The following is a 17,553-nucleotide window of genomic DNA, read 5'->3' as shown; positions in this document are numbered from 1 at the left end:
ATTCCCAGTTTCATTTATTCATATTTTTAAACATTAGATAGTTCTTCATAGAATACAAAATCATAATTTTTCATGTTTTCCTCTAATTTAAAAGTACAGTATTAAATTACATTTAAATTATTAGAATTTAAATAAATTAAAATAGTAATGGTGAGGTTACATAGTTAATTTTTAAAAAATACTTAACACTTGCACTGCACAGATCAGGGTCACTCCCATGAGTAACATTAATAATATCTGCCCAATGCAGAACACTCCAATATGTACTGAATTAACACACAGTAAGTTTTTTACAGAACTTAAGATATGAAAGGTTGCTTATGTTGTCAACAGATAGCTCTGGAGTTCAAAATAATTACTGAAAATAAATCCAACTTTCTGAGGTTGACTTTACAAATGGCCAAGGTACTGATTCAGTCAATTCTGGTTACTGATGTTTTTTCTTTTTTCTTACCCACTAATTGGCACTGCAGAATTTGGCTAAAATTGCTAACCCTCTTATGTATTTACAGTTTAACGTTTTCTGCCTATAACATATTCCAATCCTTACTTTCAGGTTACTAACATCATTGGTATCGCATTATTAAAAAAAACTGAGGCACAATCATGATTAATCTGTCACTATTCAGACCCTTGTTCATGTTTACATGACTAAATATAACCACTGAGTTAAACACACCTAAAGAAACCAACAACTTGTATAAGTTATTGTTATATTATTATTTAATTACAAACAATTTGTCAACCTATCCTCCTATTTAGACAGCACTTTTTGTAACTATGTAGACCATTGTACAAATTAACATAATGGACAATTAGATAGTAGAATTTTGTACTATTCACTTTATAGAGTACTGAACAATAAATCTAAAACCAAACTTATATACTCCAAGGTCTAGTATAGCACATATATGTACTATATTAGGTTTCACATAGCATGTATTAGGCCTAGAATGTTAGGTTAGGTTAGGTTTTCAAATGCCTTGAAATCAAATTTTCAAATCCAAATGCCTCCCAACACCTCAAACCAATTCTATTTGCTGACGACACAACCTTCATTTACTCCAGTCCTGATCCCCTTGCTCTAAATGCCACAGTAAATACTGAGCTAAATAAAGTCCATCTTTGGCTAACTGCCTACAAACTCACCCTTAACATTGACAAAACTTTCTATATTCTGTTTGGCAATAAATCCTCTAATCAAATAAATCTCAAAATAAACAATACCCAAATTTGTAACAAATTAGATGGCAAATTCCTTGGCATTCTCATTGACCACAAGCTGAATTTCCAGGGACACATTCTAAATATATCAAAAAAAGTTTCAAAAACTGTTGGCATTCTTTCTAAGATCAGATATTATGTACCCCACCCTGCCCTGGTGACTCTCTATTACTCCCTCATCTATCCATATCTCAACTATGGTATTTGTGCTTGGGGTTCTACTACCCAAAATCATTTACGTCCTCTAATTACTCAACACAAAGCTGCTATTAGGACAATATCCAACTCTGGCCCCAGACATCACTCGGTACCCCTACTCAAATCTCTGAATATGTTAGACATTAAGTCACTGCACATTCTCTCATGTGTATTATACATATATAAAACGCTAAACTGTAATGCCAATCCTGACCTCAAAAGCTTCATAGAAGGTTGTAACAGAACCCATGAGCACCACACCAGAAATAAATACAGTTTTGATATTCCTAGAGTACGACTTAATCAAACTAGAAATGCTCTACAAATCAAGGGACCCAGATTATGGAATGACCTTCCCAACCATGTTAAAGACTGTACCTCTCAACCAGTTTAAGATAAAAACGAAGCTATACCTAATAAATTCCCTGTAACCTACCTTACCCCTCTATTGTCAACCAATGTCTGTTTTTTTTAAAGAGCGCTGTTTGTCGACAGAATTGTATTTGTGCTGCTTTTTCAGCTATGTTTTCATTTTACTCTTTATGCTCAATTAGTATTAAGCTTTAGTCATTTAAGTTTTTCATGCCCGAAACGCTTTGCGTAATAGTGGCTTTAGGCATTGTATGTACTAGCCCTAAGTATAAATCCATCACTCTTTGTAAAATCTCTTGTATGTATGTACCTTACCTAAATAAACATTTGATTTGATTGTTTTGTTAGCAGCAAATACAAAACCTTTTTCAGATTGTCCAAATTCAATAGTACCAAATGCTACTATGTAATTATCCATTACGTCAGTATATGTACGGTGGTCCACATTGTTACTGCACTGTACTATCTAAACAGGAGGATGGGCTGCAGTTTGTTCAGTAGTAAGGTGGATTAACTCCTAATATAAATTAAAAGATGCATAAATATTTTAAATAATAGGTTTTTTGCTCATATGCTTTTAATTTATTACATTATGGTCTGTATGTGGTGATACTCTACTGATCCTTATAGAAAAAAGTCCAAATACCATCATTGTTAACTTTCACTCACCAATTTATGATAAAATTTATACACATCTTAAAAGTTTAAATTTTATTTCAAATGTAAATTATACATTTGGAAACAAAAATCAAATTTTGCAAAACATAACAGAATTACTATAAAAAAATTATAAAAAGAATTTAGTGATACAACTTTTAGAACATAAAACTACTCTTATGTATTTTCTTTGCTCAAATATAATTTTGTTTCAAACGATACTGTTTACCTTGGTCCTTAAGAATGGAGCAGGGCAGTGTCTATATTTTTACCCATAATCATAAGAGGAGTTAAAATGCAGTGTATATCAAATATTATGTAAACATTATCAATAAGGCAACCAATAATTATAAATATTGTATATGCTCATTGTCTCAAATTAAGTACTGTACTGTACATGTAAATTGCTTTTACATCTGGTTTAGAGGTTCAACTCCGAGAATATTCATGCCGGCAGCAAGAGTATATCGTGCTGCCATGAAGAGTGCAAGTCTAGCTTCTGCAACTTCAATCGGAGCTCCTTTAACATTCAAGTGTTTCAGGGCATTGTTGATGGACCCGCTGTAATTATCAAATAATCATATAAGTAAGGATTAGTACTGATAAGTTATAACATTATATTCAGTTGATGATAAAAAAAAAAACAGGTCTCAAAAGATTTAGAAGTGATTTTGTACTGTAAATCTAGTGACAAAAAACCAGCGTTGAATGTAATGAAACGCCATTCTCTGGGTGAGACTCGGAGGCTCCCCGGAGCTATCCAGGCTGATATGCTAATGTCAGACTTTGGCATCAATCATGTGTATGGAGTTCTGTGGGCCTACCAAGGACCATGAGCCAGAACCTGGTCCCCCTCACAGAGGCACAAGGAGCAATGGCCTATAGATCCCACCCCCCCGTGTGTTTGGAAGCATTCCATGTCTGCCATCGACCAGGTGAGGCACCCAGAAAGGTAGGCGTCCCCAAAACAAAACCCCTATTCAGTTGAAAATTGCTACAAAAAGCCGAACAAGGGGATAGAACTCCTGAAACAGAAATGAGCAAATGAGTATGAAGTCACATGTCGTCGCGCCACTGTCTGTGCAGCTCCCCCTCCCCGGGAGGGGGAATGGGGAGCACCAGACCCCCGCACCAGCCATCCACAGCCCAGTTCTGAGGCTGGATATCAAAAACACGTGAAAAAACGCCGACCGGAGGGAGGGAGGGTTGCCGGAGAGCCTCTGGGTCCCACCCAGAAAATGGCATTTCATTACATTCAACGCTGGTTTTCTGGGGGGAGCCCCGTTGGTTACCTAAAGATGAAAACAAGAGGGACCTAACCCGGGAGGCGGAAGTCGCTCACTCCCAAATACGAAGCGGAGACAAAAGACAGCAAGTGCCAACCCAAGGCCATACAGGCCCGACAAGGCCCAGGAACATCAATGAAGGAGCACATGGCCAACCTACGAATGACGTGAGCACGGGGATAGACAGCAGGCTGGCAGGACCGAACCATCCTGCGGACGACTTGAGAGAACCGCACCCTGGAACAGAGAAGAAGGGAAATCGGTACAACCCAAAGCGTGACTGGGGTCACGCAGCTGTGGCACGCAAAGAACGGTGAAACACCGCAACCGAACACAACACATGATGCACCCCCGGCCAGACCAACCAAGCATCAACAACCCAAGGACCCCTCTGGAAAGCATCCGCGTTAGTCATCGCCAGAAAAGGAGACGGCTGCAAGTGAACTAACCTCCCAGGAGAACCAAAAGAGCCGAAACCCCGGCACTGGAGGAGAGCATGAAGCACCCCGACCCAACCCCCAGAGGCCACAGCCAACAAGAAAAGAGCCTCGGAAAACAATCCAGAACCGAAGGGGTCACAACATACTGAGGAGAAGAGAAGAGAGCACCCAATCCAAGAGCCAGGAAGCGGCGCAAGAGCAGGCCAAAGGTGAATCATGTGAGAGACAGCTCGCGAATTGGTGCAGAGGGAACACCAAAATCGAAGCAACCCGGAGCGGCTCCGCCAGCGCCTCACGAGACAAGGCAACAGTATGTGGCAAGATGACGGCCTTGGACCCCCACAAGAGAAGGACAAGACCACGCCAACAAAATGTGGCAAACCCACTAAGTGACAAAAAGAAAAAAAGAAGGACCACCAAAAAACCCTACACCACCGCCGAGACGAAGCCCACAGGTGGAACACCATCAACGAAGCTACCTGATCACCAACAGATAGTGAGAGACTCAAGGCAGAAACGAACCAGCCCCCGCCATGGACCGATCAAGCATAGGAAGAAGTGGAGTCGTGGGAAAACCTCGGGTGCGAACAACGAGCAAGCAGAGCCGGAAACCCAAGCTGGCAAGGAACCAGAGGGAACGTCTGCCATACAGAAAACTTCCCAGTGCCAGCGAGGTCTCCAGGAGATCGGAAACACTGTGGTTCTGATGCGAGACTCATGAGAAGTGACACCGCGAGATCATGAAAATGATAACTGGCAGGGCAAACCAGGAGACCAGGAACCCAAACCCGGCAAGCCGGGAAAGAACCAACCCGGGCGAGCAGAAACGCCCCGTCCGGGAGTAACCCCTTAGGATCCCTGAAGGACCAACAAGTCCGACAACTGATGACAACTAGAAGCCGCCAGCAGAAAAATGCCAAAACACAGATGCCGCAAACAGCAAGGACAAAATGGCGATGAAAAACGAAGGGCCAGGGGCCCAGGCTGAGGCCAACGAGGAAGCTAGCACCGCAAACCGAAATGCAAAGCAAAAAGCAGGGACACCGCAACCCCACAGGAGCGGTGAACGCAGCCCCAAAACCTAGCACCTCCCGGCCCAACAAAAAGAAACTGCAGGAGAGGAAGAACGGAAGCTACATCTCTCTGCATACAGGGCAACCCAGAAACTGGAAGCGCCAAACAAGAAGATGAAAACTCAGGACCAGAACCTAACACGGGCGGTGCAAAAGAAGGGAACTGAGCATGGACAAAGTCCAAACTAGCATCAGTAGAGCCAAGAAGCACATACTAAAGCACACAACAATGTGTAGGAGAGAATGAGAAAAAATGGAAAAATGCAAGAAAAAGACCAGAAAAACACCCCAAGCTGTTTTGACCTACCACACAGAGAGAAGCCAATGTATATGGAAGGTCTCAGCCAGGCACTGCACGACAATCAAGGAACGAGTGTCCTCGTTCCGTGCTCCACCGTGTAACAAATAACACAGACAAACAAGGAAGGCCACAGGAAGAAGGCCACAAAACCATGAAGGCTCATAAATGCACAGTTGCACCCGAGACCAAAGGTCGTGCAGAATCCTGATACGAGGGGAACATGACCCCGACATGACGGAGAGGTCCTGTCCTAGAGAAGAAGGGTAAGAAAACGAAGAGTACCAACCGATAGGACGGAACCGGCGGACCCAAAGGGACAAGAAACCGAACCCGGGGAGGGGCCGACACCCAACAACTCGTACGCAGAGGGGGGAAAGGAAAAACCCTACTCCCCGTAACCGCAATCCCCACACAGAGGGTAGAAAAAACCACGGCATGGGTCCAACGGGGCCCGAGGCCCCCACCAAGTCTGCCCCTCCCCCAGCACCGGGAACCTCCATGGCAGGCCCTGGGGCCGTGCCGTTTCCCCAAAGCCCCCAGCCTCACAAGAAAAAGCCGAGGCAGAGGGATAAATACTAAAAACGGGAGCCCACTGGCAGACTCATACAACACGGCTGGACGAACAGGCTCGAGTGCCTCCGTCGCTACCTCAGAAGGGAAAATCCTCGAGACCGCCAGAGTCTCAAGACCATCGAATCCCCGCCCTGACCCCGAACCCACAGACGGTTAGGATCCCGATGCAGGGAAAGGGGGGGGGGGGGGAAAGGAAACCAGACTAAACCACAACAGGGGAAAGACAAGGGGGCGCGAACGGAAACAAAACCGAAGCGACCAACACCCCCCAAGCCCCGGACACAACAACCAAAACGGGGGCAGCCTCGGGACTTCCAGGGAGCTAACAACCTAGCGCGTTGCAACCACCTGAACCCAATGTGCAACGCTCGTGCTGCCTGCACCCGTATAGTCAGCATAAGACTGGGTAATGGAGTTACAAACAAGCAACAAAACTTGCAGGACTCCGGGTTGAAGGTGCCACCGACCTAACAGGCAGTAGACTGAGGCAAAAACAGTGAGAGTCACCCTGAGACAAGGGGACAGAGCAACCCTCGAACTCGCACAAAGCGAGGGGGGTGGGGGGGGGACTCAGGGGTCACATCCATCAGACCCCACGCACCCACGTGGGAATTCCCAGGGTCCTGAGACGGAACTCATGCTTAGGGAAGCCCAGACAGGGTACTGCTAACCGGCGCTCAAGTCTACCAAACAACTTTCCAAGAGCTGAACCCCCCGGGACATGAACACTCATGGGGACCTAGCATGGGGTACTACCTGAAGAGAATGTAGTACCCAGGAACCGTACTCAGGGAGCAACCAAAGCAGGCCCCCCACCAGGCAGGAAAACAAAAAGAGAAAGAAAACCCTGCAAGAGGACAGCGTACCCAGGCGGAACAGAGCTGGCCGCTATGATTGGTAAAAACAAGCTTTGCAGTACCCTGCACCCCTTACCAATGCAAATTGCCCCTTACCCTAAGGTAAACATGGGAGACAAAACAGCCTAGCACACAAAGGGCAGCCAAAAACCGAGCAGTAAATGGCCTAGCAGAGGCAGAACCCAAGGAACTTGTGGAAGGTGGCCCCAAGGGCAGTACTTACAGGACACCTAGGGAAGGGACCCCTAGGCGCATGCAGCCCGAGTACTGAAGAATCACTCCTGGCTCGTGCACCACCTAGAAAACAGACACCACACACAGGGCAGTGCTGAAACAATCACTGGAGCCACAGCACACGACATGTGGTTACCCCGCTGGTGGTCCTTCCCATATAGTCCAGATAATCGAGTGGAGACAGCACTCATTTTCATCAAAGGCAAAGGTGGTGGCAGCATTAAGTAGTTTAACTTAATTTTTAATTAAATCAAAATTTATAAAAACTCGCTTGGTGGCGGTATCAGTGGTGATAGCCAGGTGGGTGGTGTTATAGATGGTGAAATAACAAAAGTAAATTGGTATAAATAAAGAAGACATAATAAATACATTATAATATTAGCTATATTAGTCTGGGGCTTCAGTCAAGTGGAGTTCTGCCTACCGGGAATTACGAGCCAGAACTTGGCTCTCAGAGTGGCGAAGAGAGCAATGGTCTATGAAAACTCAACTCTGAGAATATATTCATGCCTGCCATCGACCGGGGCACCCAGAAAGGTAGGCAACATACCCACCCAGAGGGAGGGAGCGGTGCCAGGGAGCCTCCGAGGCTCACCCAGAAAATGGCATTTCATTACATTCAACGCTGGTTTTCTGTAGGGAGGCCCGTCGGCTCCCTGGAGCTAGAGACCCAAAATTTAAGTAAAAGAGGGACTTATATGGGAGGCAGCAGCACCGCATGCCTCATGACAAAGATGACACAACTGGCTGCAACTGACAGCCCAAGGCCACTCAAGACTGCTGAGGGCCCGGAACGTTCACAAGATAACAGACGGCCAAGACCCTGTTGGACCTTCGAAACCCCTGTTACCTTGAGGTTACCTTGAGATGGTTTCAGGGCTTAGTGTCCCTGCGACCTGGTCCTCGACCAGGCCTCCTCATTGTTGGAATGGTCAATCAGGCTGTTGGACGCGGCTGCTCGCAGCCTGACATATGAATCACAGCCAGGTTGACCAGGTATCCTGATCAACACGTGCCCGAATATCAGCCCAAGACATGTTCCCCAAAACAGCAAACTTTCGAATATCATGGGCATTAGGGCAGACCACAGGCTGGCTAGACTTGATAACTTTGAGGACAACCTAAGAGACCTGAGGCCTGGAACAGGGAACGAGGGATATCGGATCAACCCAAAGCGCATCCCCGGACACAGAACCCGAGGCACGCAGGTAATGCCATAAAGCTGCAACCCCAGCCTGATCAACTAAGCATCAATAACGCACAGACCCCTCCAGAAGCCCGCTAACTCATTCTTCACCAGAAAAGAAGGAGACTGCTGCAAATAAACAAAACGACCCCCAGGACCAGGTGGCTCGTAGAGCCTCGAGCAAGCTCAAGCTTCTTCCCTTAATTAAGCAAAGGGAAAGAAGCCTGCGCCGCCGGCCTAGATCTTCCGAGAGGAGGAGGAGCCGCCCAACGCCACCACAGGTTGGAGGACACGACCCGAAATGCCCACGAATTGTGGGACCAAGTGTGGGCAAATAGAACCAGCCTCTCCCCCTAGCAAATGGGGACGACCTGTGAAAGGGCCGGTGCCCCTTCCAAGAAGCCGAATTACATGCAGAGCGAACACCGTGCTGACCAGACGAAGACGGATCCGGAGGAGGCACAAGCACAAAAGCTGGCATGAAGCACCCACCTCAACCAGCAGAGACCTGAACCCCTGGCATGACCTTTCTGAGAAGCGCAAGAATGTCCACCTCAGATCAACAACAAATCAGAAAAAGGTGGAAATTAGCAGAAGTCACCTGGTCCTGGGGCACGAACTGAAGGACTCTGGGGCGCGGACTGAACCAAGGTCGAAGCCCCCCAAGTCCAGGTCCCTAAAACCAAATCAGGGCAGCCCCTGGGGCATTCAAGCGGGCAACCAACCTAACGCATTGAAACAACCTAAAGCTAGCATGCAACGCAACAGCCGCTTGACCCCTATGAACTTTCGAAGAAGAATGGGTAAACTGGAGAATGAGCGGGGAACAAGTCTGTCTCACACAACTCGGGGTCGAAGGTGTCATCGACCCAACAAGCATCATGACGGAAGCAAAATGGAGGAGCGTCACCCTGTGACAAGGACAACCAACAACCTCGAACTCACACAAAGCAAGAGAGGACTTGGAAGACATATCCATAGTCACCTGAACCCTGCTGGGAGTTTCCAGGGCCTGCAGGGAGTTGTCCCTACAGAAATCCCAGGCACTGGTGCTGCAAAGCCGGTTGAACCCCATCTATTTACCCGGCAAACTGACCCCTGTGAAGGGAGCAACCTCGGGGGTGGAGTGGAGGCCTACCAAATGAGACCTAAGCATACCTAATGGGAAGTCAGGCAGCCCTCCACCAGGCAGGAAAGAACTGAAAAAAAATATAAGAAACCCCAAAAGTGCACCACAACAACAGGAGGCCAGAGAGAGAGAGAGATACGACCGCTGCTAATATGCAAGCTGTGCAGCACTGTGTACCCCAACCAGCAACAAACACTTGCTACCCAGGGCCAAACAAAAACACCATGACCCCCAATGACCCCAAGGGCGAGGCCGAAGCCAAGCGACAGCAACCCCTATGGAAGTGAAAAACCGAAAGTCCCTGGGAAGATAATCCTGAGACCCAAAGGAAGTACTTACAAGGCACCTAAGGAAGATAACCCTAAGTGCATACAGGGCAAAGTACCTGGCCAATGCCTCAACACACAGCAGATACAACCACCAGGGTAAAATCCTGACTGGAAATCGAGGCCAGAGTATAAGTCAGCCCCAGCCGGCTTCAGTCGACGAGTTGGTGAGCAGACGGCCGGCTCGGGTGGGTTGGGCCTTCCCCTCGGTTTGATGATGATTGGCTTGTTACCTTGTTTTTCTTGGAAGGAGTTCTTGGGCTCTATTCAGTCCTAGGTTGCAATTTTTTACCATACAGAGGGGTCTGTTTTGAGATGCCTACCTTTCTGGGTGCCTAACCCCAGTCGATAGCAGACATGAATATACTTTCAAAGAGTGGAGTTTTCATAGGCCATCGCTCTCTTCGCCTCTGAGGGAACCAGGTTCTAGCTCGTGGTTCCCAGTAGGCAGAACTCCACATGACTGAAGCCCCAGATTAATATAGCTAATATCAGTCCAATAGCTCCAGGGAGTTGATGGGGCTCCCCACAGAAAAGCTGAATGAATGTGCTAAAATGTCAACTGTCATCCTAAACATTATCAATCATGTATGTTGCTTTACTCATAAGCACACCCCTGTGTAGTAAAATTTAAGGTTTTTAATTATCCTAAAGAGCATGTAAGAAAATAAGTAACAATGCTCATGCATGCTATCTCTTAAGCACACAGTATAGTACAGTACGGTCCTGTACTTTTAATATAACAACTCCATTCTTACTTGTCTGGAACCTTTACACACTATTTCTTCAACTGACTGGAAAAAAATTCTGCTAAATGATTTATTATAGGGTTAGTGATGACAATGAGTCTATTAAGGACATAGCCTTGTAAAATTTATTGTTAATTAACCACTGTGCTGCGCCGAGTTTATTGTGAAATTCCCCCGGTGCATATGAAATAAAGTGTTCCCAAAAAATTATTTTTTCTTTGTCAAATAATAAATTCCCTTCCCTAAACATGTCTATGTAAAAATAAATACCAAATTCCACTTACTTCGGCTGTGGGGACGTGGACAAGGTGCAGTGTGACGTCATCAGGGCCTGGTTGCCCGTGCGTGAATCGCCCAGACACAGTCGTGCGGGCCATTCAAGCACCAGGTGTTGCCACAAATATATTTTCAATTATTTGTTTTATGTATTTCCAATGCGGTTTTATTTGTTTTTTTATCGTATATGATGCATATTTGTGTCCTTTACAATATGTATACAGTAAAACGTTCATAATGTTCCATGGAACTGTGATACATGTGTCAGTAATGTTTCCACAATAAATGTTTATTGTCGCAATATTACCTGTTAAAAATTTACTAAAATTACAATATGTACAGTTTCACACACTATTTACATAGTAACACACTGTATTACACACTCAGTACTTCGGAAGTGAGTAATAATCAACAAAGTAGTCCATGGTACACAGCGCGACTTCGCTCTCAGTGCACCAGGTACAGACAAATTTTCGCTTCCTGTTTCTTCATTCTGTGTGCTTGCAAATAACGCACTCACGTACAGCCTTGGCTTTAGTACTTGTAGGTTGTATGTAGCCAAGCTTGTAAAGCATAAGGTAGTATTGAAAAGATTATAGGAAAAGATCAATTTGTAAGGTAGTCTTGAAAAGATCACTTTGTATGGTCCCACACAGTAAGAGATTCAGCTTGCCTCAAAGAGTGTCCGTCAGTTAGGAAGAGATTCAGGTATTCTTGAAAATATTTATGGAAAACACCACCATGGAAGCCGCTAACACTGTTCATCTATGCTACTTATATCAGATGCATCATCACTGAATGCAGAAAACGATTTATCTATGTATCACCTAAATAAATTGGAGATAGCATAGGATTGCAAGGGTGACGCTCTGAGCTACAACTGGATACGCTCGCTGTACCGTCCTCATAGGTGCTGTATTACTTGCATCCGACCTTTGTGTTAGGTCCTTATTGCGCCTAGCTTCACCAATATTATGATTCTTATGTTCTTCAAACAATAAGATTTGAATTTCACCGACAGAGCGTTATCTTTCAACACCGCATAGGACAGGTGTATGGGAGGCAGAGGCGCGTGCGCCACCCATGGTTGCTCATTCAGTACTAACCCAGCCAGCAGCCCTAGGGCATTCTGCGAATTGTTTCCAAGATGGCTGTCTCTCACTGGAGGTCCTAAGAGTCCATTTCGTATACAACCAAACTTGTACACATTTAGAATTGGTACCGAAAAATCAAAAAGAGTTTTCTCGGTTGGCGCAGTTTCCCGCCGACCGAGAATAATCGGTTGGCGCAATTAAGTGGTTAATGGGCAGCAATATTACACACAATGCTGGTATAAATATATCCTTACCAGAGCATGAACAAATAATTAACAAGTATGCATGGCTCCAGTTCTTTGTAGGTCTCAACCAAAACCTCATCAAATCTGAAATAAAAGTAAACTCTCTTAAAACACTTTGATTAAAATTAGAGCGAGACAGAACACATCCATAAGGTAACAGGGACACCATGAGCATAGCTTTCATCCTGTAACTACACTTAGGTAATTACAACATATTGTACATAATATCATTGGCAATTCCTCAATTTATTTTCCATTTGTGCTTGGAAGCATAAGCACAAATGGAAATTGTCTACCCTGTAGTAAGCTTCAGTCTAGAAACTGTTTCTATATGCAAACCTTATCTTTAAGTGCAAAGTCAGCTTGGCAAATAGGCTTGAATGTATAAGAAAAATGCCTTTCTGAGCAGGTCCCTTGGTTACTCTTCTGTTCTCTCCCTATCTACCTGGTATTCCTTGTCTGCACAGTGTCTTTGAATTAGAAATTCTGTGAGGAGACCTACAAAGGTGACAAAGCCCTGTTGTGTACATACATGTATGGTGCTGCTACCTGGTGGTGGCCAGAATAGGTGACTGGGTTACCAAACTACTGGCTAACAAATGCATTCCTTGGAAGGGCTTGGAAAACCAAATAAATCTTTTTAAATTAAGCATCTTGACATCTTGATTTAAATACTATTCATATAAATTACTTTAATTTTCTCATTTATAACTAACTAAAAACACCAGTGTTGAATGTAATGAAATGCCATTTTCCGGGCGAGTCTCGGAGGCTCCCCAGAGCTATCCAGGCTGATATGTATACCCCTAAACTTTGGCATCAGTCAGTGTGAATGGAGTTCTAGCCTTACCGGGGACCATGAGCCAGAATCTGGTTCCCGCAGAGAGGCACACGTTGTTTAGCATCCGGCCTGCTCATGCGCCACCTGAGCCGCCCTGGTCTTTGGACAGTACTCTCATTTCTATCTTTGGCTCGGTTTGTTGTGACCTCTTCGGTTCAGGATTGTTTTTCCAAAGCTCTTTTCTTGTTGGCATTGGCCTCTTGGGGTCGGGTTGGGGAGCTTCATGCTATCCTCCGGGGCAGGGGTTTCTGCTATTTTGGTCGTGGTGATAGGTTTGTTCGTTTGCAGCCATCGCCTCCTTTTCTGGTGAAGAATGAGACTGCTGCTTTCCGAAGGGGGTCCTTGGGTTGTTGATGCTTTGTTGGTCAGGCTGGGGGTGCATAGTGTGTTGTGTCCGGTTGCAGCTCTCCGCCGTTATTTGTGTGCCACGGCCTCTGTGGCTGAAGACGAGCTTGGGGTTGATCCAGTTTCCCTTCTTCCCTGTTCTCGGGTTTGGGTCTCTTAGGTCGTCTCGTGGTCTATCCCCATGCCCATGACATTCATAAGTTTGCTGTGCTTGCTGCCGTCTTCGGTAACATGTCCTGGGCTGACATTTGGGCACGGGTTTTTTGGCGGTCGAACAGGGTCCTGGCTGCACGCTACCTCCTGAATGTTCCTGGGTCTAGTCAGGCCTGTGTCGCTTTGGGTCGGCGGTTGCAGCCTGTTGTCTCGACTATGGGTTGAGATGTGAGCACCGGCTGCCTCCCTCATAAGTCCCTCTGTTTTCATCTTCGTTGAAGTAGCTCCAGGGAGCCGAAGGGGCTCCCCCCAGAAAACCAGAGTTGAATGTAATGAAACGCCATTTTCTGGGCGAGTTCTGGAGATTCCCCGGCAACCTCTCCGGCTCCCTCCAGTTGGCATTTTTTTTCACGTGTTTTTGACATCCAGCCTCAGAACTGCAGGGTGGATCGCCGACGCTCAGATCTGGCTTCTGGAAGGCTTCCCCTTCCCCCCTCCTGGGGAGAGGGGGAGCTGTGCAGACATACAGCGTGGCTCGTGTGATGTCTTGCTCGTTTTCATTTGGGGAGTTCTGTACACTGTCTACATGTCGTTTGTCTACATGTCCATATCGTTTAGTTCTTTTCACCAGAATAGGAATTTGGTTTCAGGCGCTTACTTTTCTGGGTGACTCTCCCGGTCGATGGAAGATATAGAATACTCCAAATCCCATGTGCAATTCTATAGACCATTGCTCCTTGTCCTCTCTGAGGGGGGCCAGGTTCTGGCTTGTGGTCCCCGGTAGGCCTAGAACTCCATTCACACTGACTGATGCCAAAGTTAAGAGATACAGTATACATATCAGCCTGGATAACTCCGGGGAGCCGAAGGGGTGCCCCCCCAGAAACTAACTACTGTAGACACTCGATTATCCGGGATTCGAATATCCAGAAAACGCCCTTATACGGCCAAAATCATGACCGGATGAAGTTATGTCAATATCCGGCCAAAATGTCCATAGGAGCCGAAAAATCGGGTGTTTGACCGGATAAAGAATCTGGGCCGGTAAACTTGCTGCTAATGTTGCAACTATCTGGACAGTCAGCCGGACAAGCAGAGAATTGTCCGGATACGAAAGCCAGGCGGCGGGCCGAACCGTATTAATCCCGTAAGGTGTGGTTCTAGGCGCATAGTGTAGGAGGGGGGTGGGGTGGGTGGGTGGTGTCAGGAGAGAGGGGAGCATTGGGTGGGGCCACCTGAGGGGATAAGGGGAATGTGGAGGGGCCTATACACTACTGTACATGAATTACCATTAATTTTAGAATAATTCATCATAGCCAAAAACAAAAGAAATACTAGTAATTATGTAATAACAAATATATAAGTTTCCTAAAAACAATTTGCACAGGCTGAAGTTTCCTTAAAAAATATTGTGAGTTTTCCTCCTTGCGGCCTACATAATGTGCCTCCTTCCTGGACCCTTCTAGGCCTGGTCAAGCCATGTACTCCCGTCCCTCATGTTATACCACAGTGCTGCGCCATTAGTCAAATATTTTTTAAATAACTTTTTTATTTTCATAGTAACTTTGAACATTTTTGGCCAAGACTATGTCTGGTAGCAGCATCAAACGTTCTGGAGGTCTTAAGAGGAAGAAGGTTGTCCTAACAATTAAAGGTAAGTTACGTGTTATACAACTTTGTGAAAATGGCCGGTCAACTTCAAGTGTTGCCAAGGAATATAATATAGGCACTAGTACTGTTTTTGATATAAGGAAACAAAAGAGAAATATCTGAAATACATTTCAACCAATGAGAGCGAAGGTGCAAGCACCAGCAGAGGATGTGGTAGAAAAACTTTGAAGCGTCACCAGTGAGGCGTCACAGGCAAGCCAAGCGCCTTCAACCAGTGAGGCCTCACAGGCAACCCAAGTGCCTTCAAACAGTGAGGCTTCAGCAGCTGGCAGTCAAAACTAACTTTGCTTAATAAGCTGTACAGTAATTTTAAGTGTTAATTTAATGTTGTGTTAGTATAGGTTATGTAAATTGTCAAGAATTCTTAACTTCAAGATGTGTGGCATCTATCAAGACGAAGAAAAAGAAGATAAGTTGAGGTTTCTAGTTGAATATTTAATAAGTATATGTGGCAAGGCAATTCAAATTATGTTGTTTGTAGTATAAAAATAGTTGGAAATGGTCACTTTTGGACTCAGAGGTGAAAAAGTACTATTATCCGGAACACGTGATTATCCGGCTGGGGGTCCTTTCCAAATAGTCCGGACAATCGAGTGGAGACAGTACATACAGTACCATATATAATAATTAAACAAAATAGAGGCATGACATAGTCTTAATTTAGAGTTGACAAAAACACCGATTAAGAGAGCTCAAACTGACGTACTGTACAAAAATTTATCACAAAACAGGAAAAAATGACAAATCATACAAGTACAATTTATTTAAGAAGATGTGAAGAATAGCCTTTATTGATATACAGTATATAGCTATCTGCATTTACCTTGCAATATCTTGAATAAGAGTGAGGGCTTGTTTTTCCGTAAGAAAACTAGTATTTGCTTGTGGATTGTAGTCTGTGTCACAATTTTCTTTCAGGCTTACAAGACGACAATGAACATACTGTAGCTTAACTCCTGTATCTCCACGACTCTGCAATCAAAACATGCTAGTTCAAACACAAAGTTACACTTTATATTTTAATAATATGATAAAACAATGAGAGAATAGTCTAATCATCTAAGTTTAATTCATATATAGCTCTATCTCTAAGCTGTTTCAACATAGTTCTACAGGGACAAGCAAGTGGTTTTATCATCCATGATATGAGACTAAATGAATCTGATTTTCAGCCACACACACATTAAAATATACTGTATTTCAATGCCTATATTGTGACCTGTAGAAGGTAAGTGACCTTGACATCTATTTATCCAATGGTGCAAGCCGTACTGCATCGTTGTATGCCAGTCAGGCATAACCAACATTCGAGTATAGGTGTGTCTTCACAGCATAGTGTGTATATGGCATATATTTGTGAAGTGAATGAATCAAATTCTGTGTTAAACTTACTTTTAAATGCTTTCTTGAAATATCCTTATGCTAATAAAGTACTGGTATAAGTGGTAACAGCGTACCAGGCTTATCAATACTGTAATAGGTGGGCTCAACAGTACAATCTATGACAGAAAAAAAAACAGCATTCCATAAGCTAAGATTAAATTTAAAAGAACATGTCATAATAATGTTAAACACAGCACATACTGTGGCTGTAGTTATACATCAGTATTGAAATTCTCTCTCTCTCCTAAAAATGAATCATAACATTAAAAAGCCAGCACTGAATGTAATGAAACGCCATTTTCTGGGTGAGCCTCAGAGGCTCTCTGGAGCTATCGGCCAAATATGTGAATCATTAGACCGGGGCATTAGTCTATGGTGTTCAGCCTACCGGGGACCACAAGCCAGAACTTGGCTCCCTCAAAGAGGCATTGGGAGCAGTGGCCCTGGAAACCCCCCCCACCCTCTGTTGGGGATTTTCCTTATCTGCCATCAACTGGGGTTAGGTATTCAGAAAGGTAGGCATAATAAAACAGACAACACAGGGTAAGAAAATTGCAAATGAAAACCGAACAGAGAGGCAGAACTCTCTCCGATCCAAACGAAACAAGCAAAGAAGCAAACGTCACATTACATCGCCGCATCACTCATCCGCGCAACCACCAACGGTGCCAGTGACTCAGCCACTCCAGTTTAGAGGCTAAGTATCAACCACGCGAAAAACCCCGACCGGAGGGAGGGAAGGTTGTTAAGGACCCTCCGGGGCTCACCCAGAAAATGGAATTTCATAACTTTAATGCTGGTTTTCTGTGGGAAGCCCGTTCAGCTCCCGGGAGCTACATATTCAAAGATAAGGAAAAGAGGGGACTTACCCGGGAGGCGGCCGCCACACACTCCTAAACGCGAAGCCGAGAGAACGGGATGCAACTTCCAACCCAAAGCA

General features: G+C 45.0%; 1 protein-coding gene across 3 annotated transcripts in view; it reads right to left on the bottom strand.

Moving 5' to 3' along the window:
• Window positions 1-2,490: 2,490 nt before the first annotated feature.
• Window positions 2,491-17,553, bottom strand: part of ArgRS-m (arginyl-tRNA synthetase, mitochondrial) — an 83,498-nt gene continuing 68,435 nt past the window's right edge. For all 3 annotated transcript variants that reach the window (XM_069321547.1, XM_069321546.1, XM_069321548.1), the window contains 3 exons: window positions 16,054-16,202; window positions 12,230-12,304; window positions 2,491-3,012 (listed from right to left, as the gene is read on the bottom strand). In XM_069321547.1, the coding sequence (XP_069177648.1) occupies window positions 2,862-3,012; window positions 12,230-12,304; window positions 16,054-16,202 (375 nt within the window). In that variant the 3' untranslated portion in view covers window positions 2,491-2,861. The remainder of the gene's footprint in view (window positions 3,013-12,229; window positions 12,305-16,053; window positions 16,203-17,553) is intronic.

This window comes from Procambarus clarkii, chromosome 10, assembly GCF_040958095.1.
Source record: "Procambarus clarkii isolate CNS0578487 chromosome 10, FALCON_Pclarkii_2.0, whole genome shotgun sequence".
Lineage (NCBI taxonomy): Eukaryota > Metazoa > Arthropoda > Malacostraca > Decapoda > Cambaridae > Procambarus > Procambarus clarkii.
Note: the sequence above shows the minus strand (reverse complement) of the source record. Positions and strands in the feature narration are given on the sequence as shown.